The sequence below is a fragment of the Mobula hypostoma genome, chromosome X1 (assembly GCF_963921235.1).
Source record: "Mobula hypostoma chromosome X1, sMobHyp1.1, whole genome shotgun sequence".
In the NCBI taxonomy this organism is placed as follows: Eukaryota; Metazoa; Chordata; class Chondrichthyes; order Myliobatiformes; family Myliobatidae; genus Mobula; species Mobula hypostoma.
The window spans coordinates 51,430,188-51,452,760 of NC_086128.1; the positions used below are offsets into that span (position 1 = coordinate 51,430,188).

Below are 22,573 nucleotides of genomic sequence, written 5' to 3' on the forward strand. Positions count from 1 at the left end.
GTAAGAACAGATTTCAGGTTTGACACAGTTATATCATTAGAAGGAAAATGCAATCTAAAAATTGAAACCAAAAAACCAAGTTCAAGAACATAGTACAGTAATTCTGTAAGTTATGTAATTGTAGGATTCATAAATACAAGATATCTACTTCCATGTGGTTTTCTTAGTGTTTCAGGTGTGTGTTTTCTATTGTTATTGTTTTGATTTGCAGTAGGCATGAAGACTCATCACCAGCATCTATGGAAAAACTTTCTGATTTGTGGGGCAAGAACTTATGGCAAGGCAGATTCTTGCCTCAAATGAGAATTTTCTAATTGCATAGTCCAAAGGGAAGGTTTCGCTGACAGGAAGAATGGATACCACCCCAAATCCTTTTTTTAATAAAGGAGGAAAATGGCATAAATAAGACCAGTTAAAGCAATACCCCAAATGAACGAATATATACCATGTCCATTTTTCATGTCTTTGATAAAAGTTCTAGTAAACATTATAATACTGTTAACTTTATTAATTAGTAAAAGGCTTGACATTCAGCAATCTAAAAGAAAATTATACATTTTGACATGAGCTTGAATGAAATATTTTAACAACAGATGCTCTTAAATCAAGATAATTTGCAGAAAGAGTACAGCCATGTCTAGCAGTAAAGGTTAATATGTTTTATACATTACATAGGTTTCTGACAGTTGCACACATTGTCAGCTGTCGAGGAACCTTAAAAAAATTGTCGGCACTTAATGGTGTACCTCTCTACCACAGCTGTGGATCACTAGCATAGGAGACTTCCCCACTTAAAAAAAAGTATAATGTTCAGCCAACAATACAGCCTAAAAACCCAGCATGCAGGAACAGAGAGGAGAACACTTCATCAATAAAGGATAGAGTTCTCAGGTTGGCCAGTGGAACAATAATACAAACTAGCCAATTCAAAGTGACATGCTTACCACAGATACATCTTTTAGTCAAATACATTCCCTTAATTTGGATTTCACCTGAGAGCCCAACATTTATTGCCCATGCCAAATTACCCTGAGAAGGGTAGATACAACTGGATGATGTGTTTGATGACTTTAGGAGGTCATTTTGATATGAGACTGAAGTTACTTATGGTCACCATAAATGATAAGTTTCCTTCCTGAAAACAAATCCTTATGAAGATTAGATACTTAACTGGGCACTGAAGTTATAATCATTGAATAATGTGATAAATATTGACAGCTGCCTTAAACTCACTCAACTGTTTTAATCAGCTATTGTTTGCAAAGTCATGTTTTATGGCAATAGTTGGTTTGAAGATTGGAAGAAAGCACTGGGGAAATAGTTAAGAGTAACTGGCCTCATAGTTTAAATACTTGAGATTAATAGTGCAACATTTTTGCACTACTTAAAATAAACAACTCAATAGAAGACCTTAAATCTTAATGTAAACCAGTGATGGCAATTTAGTCTATGGTTGGTTTAGAATCAGGAACAGTCACAACTTCTATAACAAATGCTAAACTGCTAATACTTTGAACAATGCCATTACACATTTATATTCAAAATGATCCAATATATTTCATTCCTTATATTCCCAGATGAAACCAAAATTATTTTCATGGAGTTGCTAGGGAATTCTGTGATAAGATGTTATTCTCTCATCACAGCATCAGGCCCCTTGTCTCCATTTGTCCTGATCAGAGCCATATGATATTAGGGTGAAAACTTAAAGGTAACAAAGGCCCCTTATGCTGGTTGAAACTGTAACAAAACTTTCCCTGGCTATTTCAATCCCTGATACTTAATGTTTATGCCTAGATTATTGTCAAAAATTCCGAAGTCATGTGGCATTGCCTTTTCTCTAAAGTTTGAAGAAATCCACAGTGAAAAGACACACAAACATCCTGGACTAAGAATTGGCCAGAACATCTCTGGTAGCTTTGGACTATGCTAGAATTAGTTACACAAACACTAGTTCAACACATGCGGAGAGGACTGCTAATAATGTACAGTTTTCTGTTCAGCTGAGAGTGCTGTAGCACAAAGATACAATGTCCATGCTTTGACCTTCACACACATGTCCTGTTTAGAACTTGGGCTTAAACTAAACCTGGCCCATTTCCAAATGTGCACATCATTTTTTTCCCCTAACGACTATAGAAAGACAAAATCTGATTTAATTACATGAATGTGTTTCTGCTTCTGCGGCACTTAGTCACTTTATACAAGAGAGAAGGCAGGACAATACTGAAAGTTATGCATTAGTGCACAGAAGGGTGTTCTTAAGCATTGAACTGAACCCCCTTTTCCTTCAGACATTCTTTTATATCCAGTCATTCCAAATGGAACACTCAGGAGAATTAAGGCTGACTGGTTCACTCTCACACAACCGATATGGCTGTGGGCTCATTGCTGAGGCTTTCAACAATGTCATCCCTTTTCAGCTTACGTAGAGCAGTGCAAAGTGCGTCTGTGGTGGCGCAATCCTTGGCTGACCAGTCAGAGAGGAGGGCACGCACTGGGTGTTCGTCTTGCCTGAAAGTGTCTATGTGTTCCTCACTGTAGCCCAGCAACCCAGCCAGGTTGCACCATTCTGACGCCTCCTCAGAAGTGTTCAGCAGTTGCTCAACCTCCTCCTGCTTGTGAGGAGGGAGGGCATTGTACAGGCTTGGCTCCACGCGTGTAGCTGAAACCAGGAAGGAGAGACATCAGTAAATAACATTGCAGTGACAGGGAAAATTGTCCTAGCATATCCTTCTACAATAAATTCAATCAAGTCTGGACATTTCACTATAGACGTGTCTGACTGATGGGCAGCAGAAGAGTGGGGGCAACACAAAGCCACGTGAATGCAGACTCGAATATGCGGCTCCACTCTTGACTGCTGCTGATCATAGCTAGAGAATGGCAAACTTGAGTTACAATAAAGAATGGCAAACTGGAGTTAGAATGCAGTACACATTAGACAAAGGACATCACATTCACGTGGTTGTAATGATATGATGGTTTTAGCCAATAATTTAGAGGAGGACCTATTTTTTCCAAGATAATCAACCCAGGACATTCCCAAATCTGTGATCATGAGCATACTCATGTCTGACCAACACTGGAGTCACTTGTCAGACGTATTTATTTTGTCCTATCCATCGCTCTCCCATCCTCCCTGCAACTTAAAACTAATCTGTTTTATACTTTCTTTCCAGTTCTCAGAAAGGTCTCTCCTACCATGGACACCGACTTGACCTGTTGATGTTTCCAGCATTTTCTGCTTTTATTATTGGAGTTTATAAATTTGATGAAGCAATTTAAGATTATGGAAAGTACCTGAACTTTCACATAGACCAGGAAGCATGTACATACGAAGACAAAATAGGGAAGTCTCTGGCATCCCTGGAATTATCCTCCAGAAGCAAACATCCCATCCAGCATTCAAGGTCAAAGAGTCAAGGAGAAGTACAGCACAGAAACAAGCTCTTCGGCCCATCTAGTCCATGCCGAAACCAGTTAAACTGCCTAGTCCTATCGATATGCACCGGAACCATAGCCCGTCATATCCCTGCTATCCATGTGATAAGTTAGTAAAGGACATCTGAGGGGTAGCAGAGAATGACTGCAACCAATAGAACAACAGTATATATTGATAGATAAAGTATCTCCAGGGGAAAAAAAATCAACAAATCAGAATACTGAGGATCATCAAGTCAACGATTAATGTTAATTTTGCTCCTTTATCTAATTACAATTAGTACTCTTAACATTTACTTCTAAAACTGAATATTTAAGATGAATGAAAGAAAATTAAGAAGTCAAATGAATTGAATTTAAAAACAGAAATGTATTAACTTTTCCTTAGAGCCAGTATATATAATTTTGTCAATATCGCAATGACTTCATTTCAAACATCACTTCTATCCATTTTAACCTATTGATACTTAGATGTTTTTGTTTGTTTTCAGCTTCTAGCCACATGACAAACAACCTGCCACAGCGGCATAGCTTCCTTCTGCAGATGTTATGTGTAAGATTATGAACAGGGAGGAATGACTTGACTGTGACAGGACCAATGTTCCAGAGGGAGACACAGAGAGGAGTAGCTGGTGTTGTATGCATGAGAGGGATTGGAAGGAAGGTGGCAAAATTAACTGATGGGCTTGGATGATAAAAAGATCCATGAAAGAGATAAATGGGCAGTTAACATTACTGCTTGTAAAGGATTTGTGACAAGCATTTCAAAGGAACCTTCAAAAAGTGCCAGGATGCAGAACAAATGTACACCCAATAGTCCATAACTTATTATTTTAATATAAACCTCATTTTGGAAAACCAATGGTATTTCTGAAACTCAATTAATATTTTAAATCCTCATTGTTAAAGGGAAAACTTAAGATTTGTTCAATTTCACAAATTTGTATATTCATATATTTTCCACGTATGTAGATTATCACAAAGGGCATTCGTTAGGTGTCACTTTTGATCAATGTGCATTCAATAGAGTCAGACGAAGCAAAATAAGGAGAGGTGAGGAGGAGGTGGCTGACCCAATATTGGCAACAATTAAGATGACCCTTACTATTTCCATTTTTCACATACTGGTCACATTGTTATCAGTGGAAATGCATCTCAGCTGGTTCAGCTTGATGGAAGTTTGCAAATTCAGTTAACTATGCTTACTGAATCATATTTTAACAGCCTGAAATTTTGACTGCTTCAAGGTCACTGACTCTAACAGAGTAGAACAGAACACCAAGGGTGCAGCTCCTGTGCAAAGTCCAGAATAAGGTGTGTGATGCCTTGGTGTCAACTGCTAGAATCGTCAAGTTTCAGGACCACATTCTGGACAACCTTGTTTCTGTGTTCTTCTTGTGAAGTCCCTTCTCAGATGAATACTGAACAGCCTGCTTGCATCTGACAGTTCATTTTACATAAACAAATAACTCCATGAATGATTAAAACAAGCCATCTGTTTTAGTAAATCCATTATTGACAGTCTGGATTGTTGAGCAACAATTTAAATTGCATTCAATAGTCAAGTTTGAATACTCCCAGCAAATGCATTATCATTAATTGTCGAGAGGGAGAGAATGGGATTTACAATTAAAGACAGTTTTGCTTTAATTACTAGGCTGACATTTTTAAAATTATATGTAAGTGTTGTGCCCCATTAACTGCATCTTTATTTTTAACTCATATTTGTTTCATTAAAATTCAGAAAACATTGAGAAGTTATTAAGTATGAGCCTGCTTTTCTCAATCTTCCTGGTTTATCTGGAGTCAAAAATTAAATGAAATGAATAGGAAAGTCAGGGACGCAATCTTCACTCCCGTTTAACTCATGAACAGCTTTTCTGGTGTTTTTTCTCTCTGCAAGGACATGCAAATGAATGTAAAAAGGCTTTGTGTCTAACCTCCCTCTGATAGTATCAGATATAATTCAAGAGAAAACAATCTCTATAAAACCTTTGAATGTACTTATATAATGTCAGGTTCAGGTCACAGATTTTCAATATCAAGTAGAAATTCATTTCTTGATCTGTTAATTAAAAAGTTAGTAGTTTCGTTTTAGGGTGTGTTGTAGGTTGCCACTTGCTTCCACCACAAAAGTTGAAATAAAGTGAGCTAGAAGTTCTACTGAAGGTATTGCCACCAGCTGTAAATGTCATTGTATTCTCGAGTAGTATGATGCTGGATCAGGTGGGGTTTCTGGCCTGTTCTTTGCTTAGGATGGAGAGGTTTATAGAGCCCTAAGCTGTTTTGGAGTGGAGGGGTAGGGACCTCAAATGAGAGTGGGGGGGGGGAAGGAAGGGGTGCGAGAGTGGTATAAGTAAGCTCCCGGCTGAGATGTTGACCTCAGTGGATCTTAAGGTGTAGAGCAGGGGACCAATAGGGCCAGGAAAATGGAGAGTAATTTAGGGAATTACCCAAGAGCATTCCCAATAAACATCTGCATTAAAAAGACCTAATTACCTTGGGAATGCTTACAGAATAGCCTGTGCTTCCTTATTATGCTCAAAAAGGAGTCCAAGCCTTGTCAAGGTAGTAAAGGTGACTTCCTTCAGGAACGGTCCAGACAAATTTCCAAATTGACAAAAGACAACCTGAAAATCTCATTATCACCTCTCTCCAGAAATGAAAAATTGATCATCAATCACATATCACTAAACAGAAAGTCTTGTGGTTGAATTTCAAAGCAGTAGTTGTTAAGATAGTAGACTACCATCTAGAAAAAAGGATTGATTTTGATACTTTTGAAATACAAATTTGTTCAATTACACTGGAAAACAAAGATTTTGCTTCCTGAATACTTCTAAGTGTATCTTATGAATTTTGGGATACTGATAATGAAAATCGCCATGAAATTTCCTTATCACACACCATTTTTTGAAATTACTTATTTTAATTATTTCAATTCATAATTCAGGTTAATTAAAATGTTGCCTACAATGTAAGCTGGAAAGTTTCCTATCTTGTCCAGGCATGCTTGGACATGCTTAGGTGGCGTGGCTACTGCGTGGCAGGACAGGTTTTAGTAATAATTATTGGGTTCAGGACTGTAAGGATAGAATTTGCTATCACCAGGCACAAAAATTTCTGCGAAGCATTTTGATATTTGAGACAGGTGCTTCCCAGAATAACTGATGCCAAGATTAAGGAAAGCATTTTTGTTGGTCCACAAATCAAACAGGTCATCAATGACAGGCAATTTGAAGAATTTCTAGTGGGACTGGAGAAAATCACATGGAAGGCATTCAAGGAAGTTGCTGAAATTTTTCCCGGCATCTACAGAGCACCAAACTACATGCAGCTGGTTGAAAGCATGCTTCAAGCATATAAAACCATGAAATACAACATATCACTCAAGATTCATTTTCTGCATTCCCATTTAGACTTCTTCCCTGCAAATTTTGGTGCTGTTAGTGATGAGCATGGTGAAAGGTTTCACCAGGATATTGCGGTCATGGAGAAAAGATACCAGGGCAACTGGAATCCATCAATGTTGGCGAATTATTGTTGGACACTTAAGCGAGAAGCCTCAGACACTGAGTACAAATGAAAATCATTAACAAAACATTTTTAACTTAGTTGAACTATTGCAAAGCATCAGCACCATTATGCAATTAAGCACATTAATTTGTTGTTTCTCCAAATTCCTACGTGATACAAGTAGTCTGAAATTATATTTGTGTTCATCTTCAAGCAGTCTATCATAAACAAAGAAAAAATTCTGAGGAAGCAACACTTTTGAAAAATAATTGTTGTCCAGTGTTATTAAAATTGATTAATGTGTCAATGTTCAAGTTTAAGCCAATGCTGGGGATAAAGAGAGTTAGCAAACTTAGAAATTAAATTTATCATTTCATTCTTCTACCCCTCACCTGTTACTCCCCCAACCACCCCCCGACTATTAGAAGACCATTAGACACAATTCCTTATGTTACTACATGAGAACCCAGAAGGCTGGATGAATGCCACTGAGGCAAGGATTGAAATCCTGCCATAGCAGCTGAGGAATCTAGTATTTCAACTGACTCAACCAGTTACATGTTTTCAGGTAAAGTTAGCTGATCTTCACAAACAAGCTTTTATTATGCAAGATTTAAAGACAAACTGGCACTGAAGTTTCAATGGCTACTCCTCTATTGACACATATACAGAAGCCCAGGGCGTGCAGACCCAGTGCAAAGACAGGGATGAAGTGAGCAACACCTAGATATTGATGACCAGCCTGCCAATATTTGAGGCAATGAACTGTTCGGCTGAATATTGAGTGTCTGCTTGCACCTGACAGCTTTTTTTTTGCATAACCAATTGATCTGTCAAGTAGTTGAACGAGGCCATCTGCTTCCAGTGGATGATTATATGTTCCAATGTGCAAAGCTGAAGCATTTAATAGTACAGTAACAGGACAGGACAACAAAGTAAATTGCATTAACAGGCAGGATTTAGTTTTTCCAGGAAATGAATTATTGCCAATTGTTGAGATCACAACTACAATTAAGGCCTGTTTCACAGAAATAAAGTCACCAACAACTATTTTTAATTACAATGCAAGTGTTGCATAATACTCAGTTGCATCTCTTGATATCTTACTGAAAAGCCTTACAAGTGAAATGCCATTCCCTTCTCTCAATCCCTCCATCTTCGTCGCATCTGCTCTCAAGATGAGGCTTTTCATTCTAGAACGAAGGAGATGTTCCCCTTTTTCAAAGAAAGGGGCTTCCCTTCCTCCACCATCAACGCTGCCCTCAATCGCATCTTTTCCATTTCACGAATGTCTGCTCTCACCCCATCCTCCTGCCACTCTACCAGGGATAGGGTTCCTCTTGTCCTCACCTACCACTCCACCAACTTCCATCTCCAGCGCATAATTCTCCGCAACTTGGGCCATCTCCAACGGGATCCCACCACCAAGCACATCTTTCCCTCACCCCCACTTTCTGCTTTCCGCAGGGTTCGCTCTCTATCGGACTCCCTTGTCCATTCATCCCTCTCCACTGATCTCCCTCCTGGCACTTATCCTTGCAAGCAGAACAAGTGCTATACCTGCCCCTACACCTTCTCCCTCACTACCATTCAGGGCCCCACACAGTCCTTCCAGGTGAGGTGACACTTCACCTATGAATCCATTGGTGTCATCTACTGTATCCGGTTCTCCTGGTGTGGCCTCCTGTATATCAGTGAGACCCAACGTAGTTTTGAAAGACCACTTCGCCAAGCACCCATACTTCGTCCAATACACAAAGCGGAATCTCCTGGTGGCCACCTATTTTAATTTTACTTCCCATTCCCATTTCAACATGTTGCAATTAGGCCACACTCAAGATGGAGGAACAACACCTTATATTTCGTCTGAGTAGCCTCCAATTTGATGGCATGAACATCGATTTCTCAAACTTTCAGTAATTGCGCCCCCCCCGCACCATTCCCCATTCCTTCTCTCACCTTATCTCCTTACCCGCCCATCACCTCCCTCTGGTGCTCCTCCCCCTTTTTTCCTCTATGGTCTTCTGTCCTCTCCGACCAGACTCCCCATTTCTCCAGCTCTTTACCCCTTACACCAATCAACTTCCCAGCTCCTTACTTCATACCCTTCCCCTACCCTACCACCTTGTGCTTCTTCCTCCCCTCCCCTCACCTTCTGACTCTGACTTCTCATCTTTTTCTCCAGTCCTGATGAAAAGTCTTGGCCCGAAACGTTGACAATTTAGTCTTTTCCACAGATGCCGAATAGCCTGCTGAGTTCCTCCAGCATTTTCTGAGTAAAGGCATTAAGAACACACACAAAATGCTGGAGGAATTCAGCAGGTCAGGCTGCATCTACGGAGAGAAATAAACAGTCAATGTTTCAGGTCAAGATCCTTCATCAGGGCTCAGGCCCGAAACATCAACTATTTATCCCTCTCCATAGATGTTGCCTGACGTACTGAACTCCTCCAGCATTTTGTGTGTTCCTCGGGATTTCCAGAGTCTGCAGAATCTCTTGTGTTTTTAAAGGCATTAATACTGCCACCTATCCAAGAGCACAAGTTACAATTTCTACCATTAGTACAGCCAGTATAGTTCAATAATAATTAATAAAAGGATTAACTCTTAGAGTGTTAGAACATTACAACACAGAAACAGGCCTTTCAGCCTATCTGGTCTGTGCCAGTCTTGCCTGGTATTTATGAAAAGAAGAATGTTTTCAAAGAAACAAACAACTAGAATGCAAACAATGTAAACTTTTATCACTAAAATGTAATATGTGGCAAGAGCATGTTGTATGCTATACCTGGTTAAATTGTGGAGGGACATTGTTAGATTGTACTCATTGAGCTGACAAACTTGTGTTGTGCCTGGGTACAGCACTTTGATCTGTTTCATAGTAGGTACTAATAATTTTGGGTGAATGAGTGGTGGCAGGAGATTTGTTCACAGTAAATTGAAAAAAGGCATTTATGCATTATATTAAACCCACTATCAAATAACAAGTTTGTTCCATACCACACAATATCTATAGAACAGCAGTATCCTTGAGTAACCACAATTTCAATTATACATTTTCCTCTCCATTTCCTGGTCCATTGCTAAGTAAATGTAGATCAATTTTAGATATTCATGTTAGACTTGCAAAGTTTAAGCACAAATTTCAATCCATACAGCCGCTCTTATTTTCAACCACAGAGAAAAGACAACTAATGTGATGGCAGAATATAGTATTAATGGTAAGACTCTTGGCAGTATGGAGGATCCGAGAGATCTTGGGGTCCAAGTCCATAGGACACTCAAAGCAGCTGCGCAGGTTGACTCTGTGGTTAAGAAGGCATATGGTGTATTGGCCTTCATCAATTGTGGAGTTGAATTTAGGAGCCGAGAGGTAATGTTACAGCTATATATGACCCTGGTCAGACCCCACTTGGAGTACTGCATTCAGTTCTGGTTGCCTCACTACAGGAAGGATGTGGAAACCATAGAAAGGGTGCGGAGATTTACAAGGATGTTGCCTGGATTGGGAAGCATGCCTCATGAAGACAGGTTGAGTGAACCTGGCCTTTTCTCCTTGGAGCGATGGAGGATGAGAGATGACCTGAAAGAGGTGTATAAGATGATGAGAGGCATTGATCATGTGGATAGTCAGAGGCTTTTTCCTGGGGCTGAAATGGCTGCCACAAGAGGACACAGGTTTAAGGTGCTGGAGAGTAGGTACAGAGGAGATGTCAGGGGTTACTTTTTTTATGCAGAGAGTGGTGAGTGCATGGAATGGGCTGCCAGCGGCGGATACGATAGGGTCTTTTAAAAGACTTTTGGATAGGTACACGGAGCTTAGAAAAATAGAGGGCTATGGGTAACCCTAGTAATTTCTAGGATAGGGACATGTTCGGCACAACTTTGTGGGCCGAAGGGCCTGTATTGTGCTGTAGGTTTTCTATGTTTCTAATATGCATAACACGAGGATGGGTCTCAATGACATAAATAGAAAGTTCATGAGTAAAATCCAATCATTTGAGGTTTACCTGTAAGACTGAATTCCTTTGTCCAGGGTCACTTGGTTCAAACACATTTAGTAACTATTTCTGAGACACTTATGATCATTTTTCCTTGGACAATTGAATTATATTCTTGAAACACTATTTCAAGGATTTTGTCAGAAGTTATTTAGAGTCATAGAAATGTACAGCACAGAAAAAGGTGCTTCAGCCCACCTGGTCCACGCTGAACAATTTAAGCAGCCTAACCCAATCAACCTGTACCCAGACCATAGCCCTCCATACCCCTATCCAAGTAAGGGCCAAGTCTTTTTGAGGATGGAGCAGGGGTGCTTGGCAAAGTAGTCCCCCAATCTATGTCAGGTCTCACCAAAGTAGAGGTCTCACTGGGAGCACCAAATACAGTAGATGATCCCAACAGATTCACAGGTGGGGTTGCCTCACCTGCAAGGACTGTTTGGAGCCCTGACTGGAGGTGAGGGAGATGGTGAATGGGCAGGTGTAGCACTCCTACCGTGTGCACGAATAAGGGCCAAGAGGGAGATTAATGGGGAGGGATGATTGGACAAGGGAATCATGGAGGAAGCATGCCCTGTGGAAAGCAGAGGGGGGTGGGATATAGATGTGTTTGGTGGTAGGGTCCCATTGAAGATAGCAGAAGTTGCAGAGAATGATGTGTTGAACTCTATCCCTGTTAAGGCAGCAGGAATATGGGGTGACCATGGATGTCAAGTAAATGGAGGAGATGAGGGTGAGGGCAGAATCAATGCTGGAGGAAAGGAAACCCCGTTCTTTGTAGAAGCTGGAAAGGAAAGCCTCATCCTGGGAACAGATGTGGCAGAGACGAAGTAGCTGAGAAAGGGGAATGGCATTTCTGTAGGAGACAGGTTGGATAGAGGTATTGTCAAGACAGACATGGGAATCGGTAGGTTTATAAAAGATATCAGTAGACAGTTTGTCTCCAGAGATGGAGATAGAGAGATCGAGAAAGGGGAGAAAGATGTCAGAAATGGATCAAGTTTGGTTTTGCAGGCTTTCTCAGTGACCATACTGAGACTTGTTTCATGGGACCTTTTACTGCTCATTGCTTTACATGTATGATGGGAAGCTCAAGTCAAGTTCCAAATCATAACTCTGCATCTAACCTCATCCCATAATAATGGAGACCCAGCAAGAAAATATCAGGGTTCAAACCTTAATTGAGAGCATCAGTGTCAAAATGTTAGTGAGCTGTCTACAATTCACAAAGTGCTTGCTTTGGTAGTTTGCACTTAAGCTGTCTTTCAGGTTAAACACTACTGATCAGAGAGAATCCTGTGGCACTTCATTATTGGTTTTATTTATTACTTAGTGGTGAAGGCATTGTATGCACAGAACTGAATACTGCATGGACAGAAGTCACTTAGTTGGGTTTCTCCCAAATAAGGTAATGATCATAATCTAAGATGAGGCCCTTTATAATGAAGATAATCCACATTTATAATGCATATTGTCTGTGGATCATGATCCTAAAACTTGTGATCAAAAGAATTAACAGTCAGAGTAACTGTTTTGGCTGGGATTGTCTAAATGAAAGGGCATAGGTGGAGCTGAGTTTATTAAGTACCTTGAGAGTTTTTTTGGAGACAATATACAAGAGTTCTACTTGAAGTCAAAGTCTGAACTTTGACTTCTCTTCGGAAATGAAACTGGTCAAATGGTGGAAGTGTCAGAGAGAAAACATTTTGGGATCAGTTCACAGTTTCAAAATAGTTCAGAAAAGGGATATAACTGGTCTTCAAGTTAAGGTCCTCAAATTTGGGAAGGCTGATTTCAGCAGTGCAAAGGGAATCAGGTGAATGTAAACTGGAAACAGATGCTACTGGGTAAAACAACATCTGAAAGATGGGGGTATGTGAGTTAGTAATAATTCAGAGTGAGCCATTTCTGATTAGGAGTCTGTGCTGGGGACCAGTCTTTTTTTTTGTGATATATATTAAGGACTTGGGTATGAATGTAAGAGACATAATTAGCAAGTTCAAAGTAAATTTATTATCAAGGTACATATATGCCACCATATACAAGCCTGAGACTCACTTTCTTGTCAGTTTGCGAGTGAGCAGATGACAGGAACACATTAATGGAATTATAGACCACACAGCAGTCAATGGGATTTAGAGGAACAAATTTTCAGAGAGATTGCAGACTGCTGCAAGAAGCACAAGGTTGTTGTTGTAAGTGATTTTAGATTTCCAAATATTGACTAAAAATCCAATACCGTAAAAGGGCTAGACAGGGAAGAGTTTATCAAATGTGTTCTGGAAAATTTCCTTAATCAGTATGTAGAATTCCCAACTAGAGAGTGCAATACTATGTCTCCTATTAGGGAATGAGACAGGGCAGAAGACAGAAGTTTGTGTTGGGAAACACTTTATATCTAGTGATCATAATGCCATTAGTTTCAAGGTAATTATGGAAAAGGATAGGTCTGGTCCTCAGGTTGAGATTGGAGAAAGGCCAATGTTGATGGTATCAGAAGTTATCTGGAAAGTGTAAACTACAACAGATTGTTTTCTGGCAAAGATGTAGTTGGTAAGGGGTAGGCCTTCAAAAGTGAAAAATTGAAAGTACAAAGCCTGTATGTTCCTGTCAGAATAAAAGGCAAGGATAACAGATTTTGGGAATCTTGGTTTTTGAGAGAAATTGAGGCCCTTGTTAAGAACAAGAAAGAGGTACATAGCAGGTATGGGCAGGCAGGAACAAACGAGGTACTTGAGGAATACAAGAAGTGCAAGAGAACACATATGAAGGAAATCAGGAGGGCTAAAAGAAGACATAAGGTTGCTGTAGTAGACAAGGTGAAGGAGAATCCTAAGGGATTCTATAGATAAGTTAAGAGCAAAGGGATAGTATGATACAAAATTTGTCCTCTGGGAGATCAGAGTTGTAGTCTAAGAGTGGAGCTGAAAAAGATGGGGGCGATCTTAAATGGACGTTTTGCATCTGTATTTACTCAAGAGATGGACCAATAAGATGTGAGGCAATGCAGCAGCAACGTTATGGACCCGATACAGGTCACAGAAGAGGAGGTGTTTGTTGTCTAGAGGCAAATTAGAGTGGAGAAATCCCCAGGGTCTGACAATGTGTTCCGTCAGACCCTGTGGGAGGGCAGTGCAGAAACTGCAGGGAGGCTAGCAGAAATATTTAAAACATCCTTGGCCTCGGGTGAGGTGCCGGAGGATTGGAGGATAGTTCACGTTGTTCTGTTGATAGAACGGCTCTAAGGATAAGCCAGGAAATTATAGGCTGATAAACCTTACATCAGTAATGGGAAGGTATCCTCAGGGACCAGACATACAAGTATTTGGACAAAATAGAGTCATCATGGCTTTGTGCATGGTAGGTCATGTCTAGCCAATCTTATAGAGATTTCTGAGAAAGTTACAAGGAAAGTTGATGAAGGCAAGGCAGTGGATGCTGTCTGCATGGACTTTAGCAAGGCATTTGACAGGGTCCTGCATGGGAGGTTGGTCAAGAAGTTTCAGTTACTTAGCATTCAAAATAAAGTGGTAAATTGGATTAGACGTTTACTTCATGGGGGAAGACAAAGAGTCCTTGTATACGGTTGCATCTCAGACTGGAAGCCGGTGACTAGTAGTGTGCCGCAGGGATCAGTGCTGGGTCCATTGTTGTTTGTCATCTATATCAATGATCTGGATGATGATGAGGTAAACTGAAGCACCAAATTTGTGGATGACACAGAGATTGTGGAATGTTGTGGTCAGGGACAAAGACTATGAAAGATTGTAGCGGGATCTGGACCAGCTGGAAAAAATGGGCTGAAAAATGGTTGATGGAATTTAATGTAGAGAAACGTGAGGTGCTGCACTTTGAGAAGACCAACCAGAGTAGATCTTACACGTTGAGCAGCAAGGCACTGAGGAGTGAATAGTGTCATAAAGAAAGCTTTTGGCACATTGGCCTTCATAAATCAATGTATTGAGTACAGGAGTTGGGATTGTTATGTTGAAATTGTATAAGATATTGGTGAGGCTTAATTTGGAGTAGTGTGTGCAGTTTTGGTCACCTACCTACAGGGAAGATATAAATAAGGTTAAAAGAGTGCAGAGAAAGTTTAAAAGGATGTTGCTGGGACTTGAGTATCTGAGTTATAGGGAAAGGTTGAATGGGTTAGGACTTTATCCCCTTGAATGTTGAAGAATGAGGGAAGACTTGATAGAGGCATATGAAATTATGAGGGGTATAGATAGGGGAAATGCAAGCAGGCTTTTTCCACTGAGGCTGGATGAGACTACAACTAGAGCACATGGGTTAAGGGTGAAAGGTGAACTGTTTAAAGGAGAACATGAGGGGGAACTTCTTCACCCAGAGGGTGGTGAGATTGTGAAACAAGCTGCCAGCACAAGTGGGACATGTGGGTTTGATTTCAATATCTAAGAGACATTTGTGTGGGTACATGGATAGGACGGCTATGGAGGGCTTTGGTCCGGATGCAGCTCAATGGGACTAATTAATAGTTTGGCACAGACTAGATGGGGCAAAGGGCCTGATTTTGAGCTGGAGTGTTTTATGACTCTAACTTTGAGTAAATAACTCTGGTCAAACATTTGGAGTGAGCGAAATTAATCAGTTCTGTTCTGAAAATAATCAAAATTTATCTAGTTCACTTTTCCAAAACCAAACTAGCCCAGTGGCTATTAATACTGAACAGGAAACTCCACCACCCACCCTTCTCAATGTCTCATCCTTCCCTATATCTCACCCTCCATCATCATTTACTCAGAAAAGAGTCAATAAACTACAGACACCATAACTGTGGGGCTCTCAGAGAAGTACAAGTGGCCACTGATTTTTTTTAATGAAAAAAAACACACTTTCTGCCACTGGTTATGCCCCCAAGTGCCTTGGTGCAAGTCCAACTTGCCCTAGTAACTCAAGCTTTTCCATCTATGCATGGCATTACAGGAGACCCCTCAAACATTTGTTGGGTCTGATAACCCATTTTTGCATTTCTCTACTACACACTTGGCAATAATATTTAATCTACTCATGTTCCCAACACATTTCTCACAATAAATAATGAATGAGATCCATTACTGTACATATAAATAGAGTAGCACATGTATAATAACTGAAAGTTTACAAGGAATGTTGATGAATAATGGGACTGTGAGGTTCAGGCCCACTGTTCCCTGAAAGTGCCAGCACAGATAAAGTAATGAGGGCAACCCATGACAATGCTTGGCTTCATAGGTTGTGGCACAGGATATAAAAGTCGGAACACTATGTTGTAACTTTACCAAACACTGGTTCACCACATTTGGAGTATTGTGCATAATTCTGGTCACTCTGCTACAGGAAGGATATGTTTGTGCTTGAAAGAGTGCAGAAGGATGTTGCCTGGATTGGAACACCTTAGCTATGAGGAGAGATTGGATGGGCTTGGTTTATTTACCATTGAGCGACAGATACTGTGGGTTAACCTGACAAGGATATATAAAGTTCTAAGGGGCATAGAGAGGATAGATGGTTAAATACAAAACAGTATAGATTTAACTGGAACGAGGGATTTTGTTTTCACACACAGAGTGGTTGATATCCAGAATTCACTGTCAAGAGGATTGGTAGAATCAGATACTATCACCATGTTTAAGAAACACTTAAATTGCCAGGGCATAGAAGGAGTCAACCTAACGTGGGCAAATAAGTTGTTGTAGATGGGCTAAAAGGTCACAGGATATGGTGGGCCAAAGGACCCCTTTCCAAGCTGTACAACTCTGACTATGACTAATGACCCTTTAACCATACTCACCATTGTGATTCTTGAGCAAACTTCTAAATTTATCCACTGTCACAGAGAGATATAACAATACAGAAGGTGGTTATTTGGCCATTTAATATGTTTCTGCAAGAACAATGTACCAAGTTATCTTTACTTTGAACTTCTGCAATATCCTGTATTTCAAATGCTGATCCACTTCTTGCTGAAGACCAAGACTGAATCTACCTCCCATCAGAAATGCATTCCAGATGCTAACTGTTTCCACTGGATAACTGTTTTTCCCTCATGTCACTTATGATTATTTTGTTTGTAAGGAGGTTTCGATTTTTATGTTACTGAGGGTGGCCAGGGGGGCTACATGTTAATCCACTGAATTCTGTCTCATCTGGTTCTTGACCCTTTCTTCCTATCTACTTTCTCTACACACCTCATTATTTTACACTCTTCCATCACATCTGCTCTCAACCTTCTCAGTACTAAGTAATACAATCACTGCTTCTCCTTCCTTCCTCATAGCTCCCTCATCACTGGAATTTTCTACCCCACATATGGTAGTCCCAACCCTAGTGATCCCTCCTCAGCTCCACAATCCCTCCCACTTCATAATATGCTGCTGGTTTTGATTCACTCCCAACACTATGCAGCTGTTTCTTCCCCTAATCTCACCAAAAATGATAACCCCCTACATCAGCTCCTACTGTCCCTTCCAGTTTTCCCTTCATCCCCTTGGCAAAGTTGGGGCCTCACCAAACCCATGGTCAGTGATCTCCAAAACCCATCTTAATGGCTGCTTTTGATTTTGAATACACTAGAATTTCCAGGAAATTATATCCAGAATAAACAATTAGACTGGACAACAAATATTTTGCTTCCTGAATACTTTTGGGTGTATCTCATGGATTTAGGGCTGCTAATCATGAAAATTATTTTTTGAAATCACCTATATTTGTTCAATTCATAATTCAAGTCAATTAAAATGGTGCCCAAAATGCAAGCTGAAAATTTTTCTATCTTGTCCAGTAATGCCTGGGCATGCTTAGCCAGGGTGGATGCTACATGGCAGGACAGGTTTTAGAAAGACTATAAAAGCATCTCGCATACACCATTCTATGCATTGCGTTTGCATGTATATAAATTTGCGATCACATTGATGCACATAGCACACTATGTGTACTTATTATAATAAAATAATTTCATTTTCAAGAGTATTTGTGATGGCAAAATGTCTCACCAAGGTTGCAACAGTCACGATACATTGCCATATTTGTGGTGAGTATATGCTTAAATCTCAAGACAGAGCAAGACTCCTCTTATTAGGAAGGCCTATGAGCTCTACTTTGAATGTAAAATTGGGGATCAAGACAAAGCCTGGGCTCCTCACTTTTGTTGTGTAACAAGCACTGTCGATCTTAGAGCTTGGCTCAGAGATACTCGGAAGTCAATGTCGTTCACTGTCCCAATGATATGGTGAGAGCAGAAGGATCATATGACAGACTGTTACTTCTGTCTGACCAGTGTGTTTGGTGTCTCTGCTAAAAACAAGAAATCCATTGAATACCCCAATCTCCCTTCCGCCATGAGAACTGTTCCGTGTGACGATAGTCTTCCAGTACTGAAGCCACCAGAGACATGGAGTCTAGAGGAGGCAGACAAAGATACCATGATGCATGCACCAGGAATGGAAAATGACACTGATACGGACACAGATTTTGAACCCTTTATATTGAGTAAGCCTCATCTGATAACTCAATCTGAGTTAAATTATCTGGTCAGAGACATGCGTTTGTGAAAGGCAAAATCATAATTACTGGGCTCAAGACTGCAAGGCTGGAATCTGCTGTCACTGGGCACAAAAATATCCATGAAGGATTTCAATATTTGAGACAAATGTTTCGCACTGAAACTGATGCCAAGATTAAGGAAGGCATTTATGTTGGTCCACAAATCGAACAGTTCATCGATGACAGGCAATTCAAAGAACTTCGAGTGAGACCAGAGAAAATCACATGGAAGGCACTCAAGGATGTTGTTAAAAATTTTTGTGGCAACTACAGAGCACCAAACTATATGCAGCTGGTTGACAATATGCTTCAAGTATACAAAACCATGAAGTGCAATATGTCATTAAAGATTCATTTTCCGCATTCCCATTTAGACTTCTTCCCTGCAAACCTTAGTGTTACCAGTAACGAGCATGGTGAAAGGTCTCACCAGGACATTGCGGTCATGGAGAAACGGTATCAGGGCAACTGTAATCCATCAATGCTGGCTGATTATTGTTGTACACTTAAGCAAGAAACCTCAGACACTGAGTACAAATGAAAATCATCAACAGAACGTTTTTAGCTCAGTTGAACTATTGCAAAGCATCAGCACTTATGCAATTAAATGCATTATATTCAATAAAAGTTAATTTCTTGTTTCTCCAAATTCCTGCGTGATACAAGCAGTATGAAATTATATTTGTGTTCATCTTTAAGCAGTCTATCATAAACAAAAAAACATTTCTGAAGAAGCAATACTTCCAGAAAAAAAATGCTGCCCAGGTTATTGAATCATAGCAAATAATGTAGGGAATTGAGAGAGCACCAACAGGCAAAGAACTAGGAAACTGTTGGGTGGTGAATGGCGACCTGTGAAAAGTAAGGTGTAATGCTTAGGTCTGCAAAGAGAAATAAAGCCTGGGTTGGTGACCAGGTACTGATGGGAACACAGCAGAGGGAGATTGTGGAAGTTCAGGCAGAAGGAGGAGATCACAGCTTCTGTTACGGGCTTTTGGAGATAGGTGATAGTCAGGGCTGCTCAGGTAGTCAGGGAGTCAGAGATCCTGGACTTTTAAGAGTAATGGGGTTTTGCGTTTGGGGTGGTGTCCTAAGGGTGTGAGGGACTTAATTAGATAGTTAAACATAATTGTCCCAACAGCGACTATCAAGGGTTAGTTTCAGAATAACAAAGATCAAGTCCTCTTGAAATGTTTCAAAAGGAGAGCTGCACAGGAAGTGATACAATTTTCTGTACAATTAATGTGATCTCATCAGTCGCACATCGGCGAGTCAAGCCAGGAAATAGATTATCAGATTTCTAGAGTGTTGCAAAATGGATCTGTAATATTTGATGTTGGGTTGCAATCCTGAAAAATGTTGTAGTAAATATGATTTCATCTGATAGACAGATCTTTATGGAAAATAATCATTCTTGTTAACAATTTCTTTTTACTGATGTATACTCTCTGTTGTACATTTCTTTGTTCTTACTTCACCTTGCTAATAGAGGACATTATTCGATGCTGTTTTTCAGAAATCAGTCTCACATGTATTGAGGTGGTATATTTATCAACAGTTGGCCATGTTTCAAAGCCAGCCTTAAATTGGTATTTTAAAGTCACTGATACCACCAAATGAAAAAGATAGGTGCTTAATTAACAAAATAGCTGATGTTTCCTTCTTAATTTTCATGTCATTTATCAGCTGTGGCATCTATTGGCATTTACCTCTGGCATTCAAGAGAAAAGGGGAATTTCAGAAGCTAACTAGCAATGCAGTTTTGGTCAATGACTAGAACACAAACCCATTTCAGCTTCCTGTTAACTATGGGACTTATGGAAAAATAAGAATATTTTAAATTCAACTCAGTGTCAAATAATGCACTATAACATATTAACTATGCAGACAAGAGAGGTTCTCTGTCATAAGCCCTTCCGCTTTCATTGGCAAAGTTATTTTAGGAATGCATTTTAAAATCAAATGTAACATAACCAGCATATTCCAAGGCTGTACTTTCAGATCTCTGTTACTATTTCTGATGGTCATCTTACACTAAGCTCTTGTAACTTTAGAATTTCTCCATTAACTTTAGAAACATTGACCCAGTTCAAATTAGTAAAACATGTACATGAGATGACAATCTAATAAGTCATCCAAATTCAACACCCTTTAACTTGATTCCTTATCAAGACATTGCAATAAAAGCAACACTATTCCAAATATAATAGACTCTGATCACATTTTCTCTGTACTAGTGAATATTTGCCCTGATTTTGCAATGAAAATAGTAAAGCTACACAATATCCTTTAATCTCCTTACGACCAACCCAAAGACAATCTACCTTGTCATGACCCTTGCACTTTATTTGTCTTTCTGCAATACACTTTCTCTGTAACTGTAACACTATGATTCTGCATTCTGATATTGTTTTTCTTTTGTACTACTTTGATCTACTTAGTATAGAATGATCTATCGAGATCACATGCAAATAATTGTTTTCCACTGTACCTCAGTACACGTGACCATAACAAACCAGTCACTAACCGCCAGCATTCATTCCACATTTTTTTTTGCAACTCCAATTATGAGTAAATTCCTAAATCACAACCAGTCAAATGGAAGCTAGGAATTGTGTCAATCTTTGTAAATAGTAAGATTATTCAAACCTTGTGACAGTCATAATCCCATTAATTACTGGCAGCATTTCAAATACAATCTTCTTCATCCACTTCAAGCATTGGCAGGTTGTGCAATCAGAGATCCTCTTCTGCACACCTTTGTTGTACCATGTGGATATTGGATTTACTGTCAGCTTGACCCACTCTGGCCGTTCTCCTCTGACCTTGCATGAACATGGCATTTTCACCCACAGAACTGCCACTCGCTGGATTTTTTTTTTGTTTTTCACACCATTCCCTTTATCTCTAGAGACTGATGTGTGAAAATCCCAGAAAATCAGCAGTTTCTGAGATACTCAAACCACAGTCAAAGTCACTTAGATCACATTTCTTCCCCATTCTGATGTTCGGTCTGAACAACAATTGAACCTCTTGACCATGTCTGCATGCTTTGATGCATTGAGTTGCTGTCATGTGATTAGCTGATTAGATATTTGCATTGATGATCAATTGTACAGGTGTACCTAACTGAGCGTGATCAAATGTGCTGAAGCATGAAAATAGCACATTGTCTTTTTTTCTCTATTTTCAATCCTTCTGTACTTTGCTTAAACCAAAATTAATTCCTTTGTACTTATCACTAAAATGAAATGAATAAGAATTTTAAGTAAATATATTTCAAACATGCTACTTCATCACAACTTATACTTGGGACAGCACAATTGATATTAAAGTATCTAGTGGTAAAGCTTTTTTATTGGAATGCAGTGTTAAAGGTATTATCGGTGAGTTCTGCCATGGGAAGCCATTCACAGTTGGAGAGAGGAAAAGGTTCAAGGATGAAATTAAATTCCACCTGAAAAACTTTCAACCTCCCCGCAGATGCCAGGAAATCTTTGGCCCACGATTGGTCAACGTGGAGACAAAATATTCAGTATGGCATTGAGAACCTCAAGAGTACAGAGAAACCCTTGTGTGAACAATGAGCACAACACCCCACAACTGCCACCTTTGTCACCTTCAAACCACAAAACAGAATTCGGACAAAGTTATCCTCAATCATCAGAAAATAAAAATGTTCATTGTTCTGTCAGCCTGAGTGAATCAAGCCTCCTGCTTATCATTGCTGATATGTCAGGATGAAATTTTCCAATTAAGTTTATTTTAACTGTTTACATTCTTTTCTTATTTTGCTTTTCAGTGATTGGGGTGGTTTTAAATTTTACACTAAAGTGATTAATCCTGCAGTACTGAGGAGAAGCTTACAAGATCTGCTTTATAAATAACTATTTGTGTTTCACAGTTCAGTATCTTTACTACATCTAATGTTCATCCGAAGCTGAGATGTTTATTCATGTTTAAGTATGTATCAATATCAAATAACATTGCTGATCTAAATGTACCCAGCCATGACAATTTAGATGAATTGGGCACACTTCTAGGAATCTACAGGTTCAGCTGATCAA

The 22,573-nt window shown here is 39.7% G+C and overlaps 1 protein-coding gene across 2 annotated transcripts in view; it reads right to left on the minus strand.

Annotated features, from left to right (window-relative positions):
• Window positions 1–200: 200 nt before the first annotated feature.
• LOC134340623 (tumor necrosis factor receptor superfamily member 16-like) overlaps window positions 201–22,573 on the minus strand; it is a 138,935-nt gene continuing 116,562 nt past the window's right edge. Inside the window, exon 6 of one of the 2 annotated variants that reach the window (XM_063038068.1) lies at window positions 201–2,665. In XM_063038068.1, coding sequence (XP_062894138.1) covers window positions 2,361–2,665 — 305 coding nt within the window. In that variant the 3' untranslated portion in view covers window positions 201–2,360. The remainder of the gene's footprint in view (window positions 2,666–22,573) is intronic. The other variant, XM_063038069.1, reaches the window with a different exon arrangement.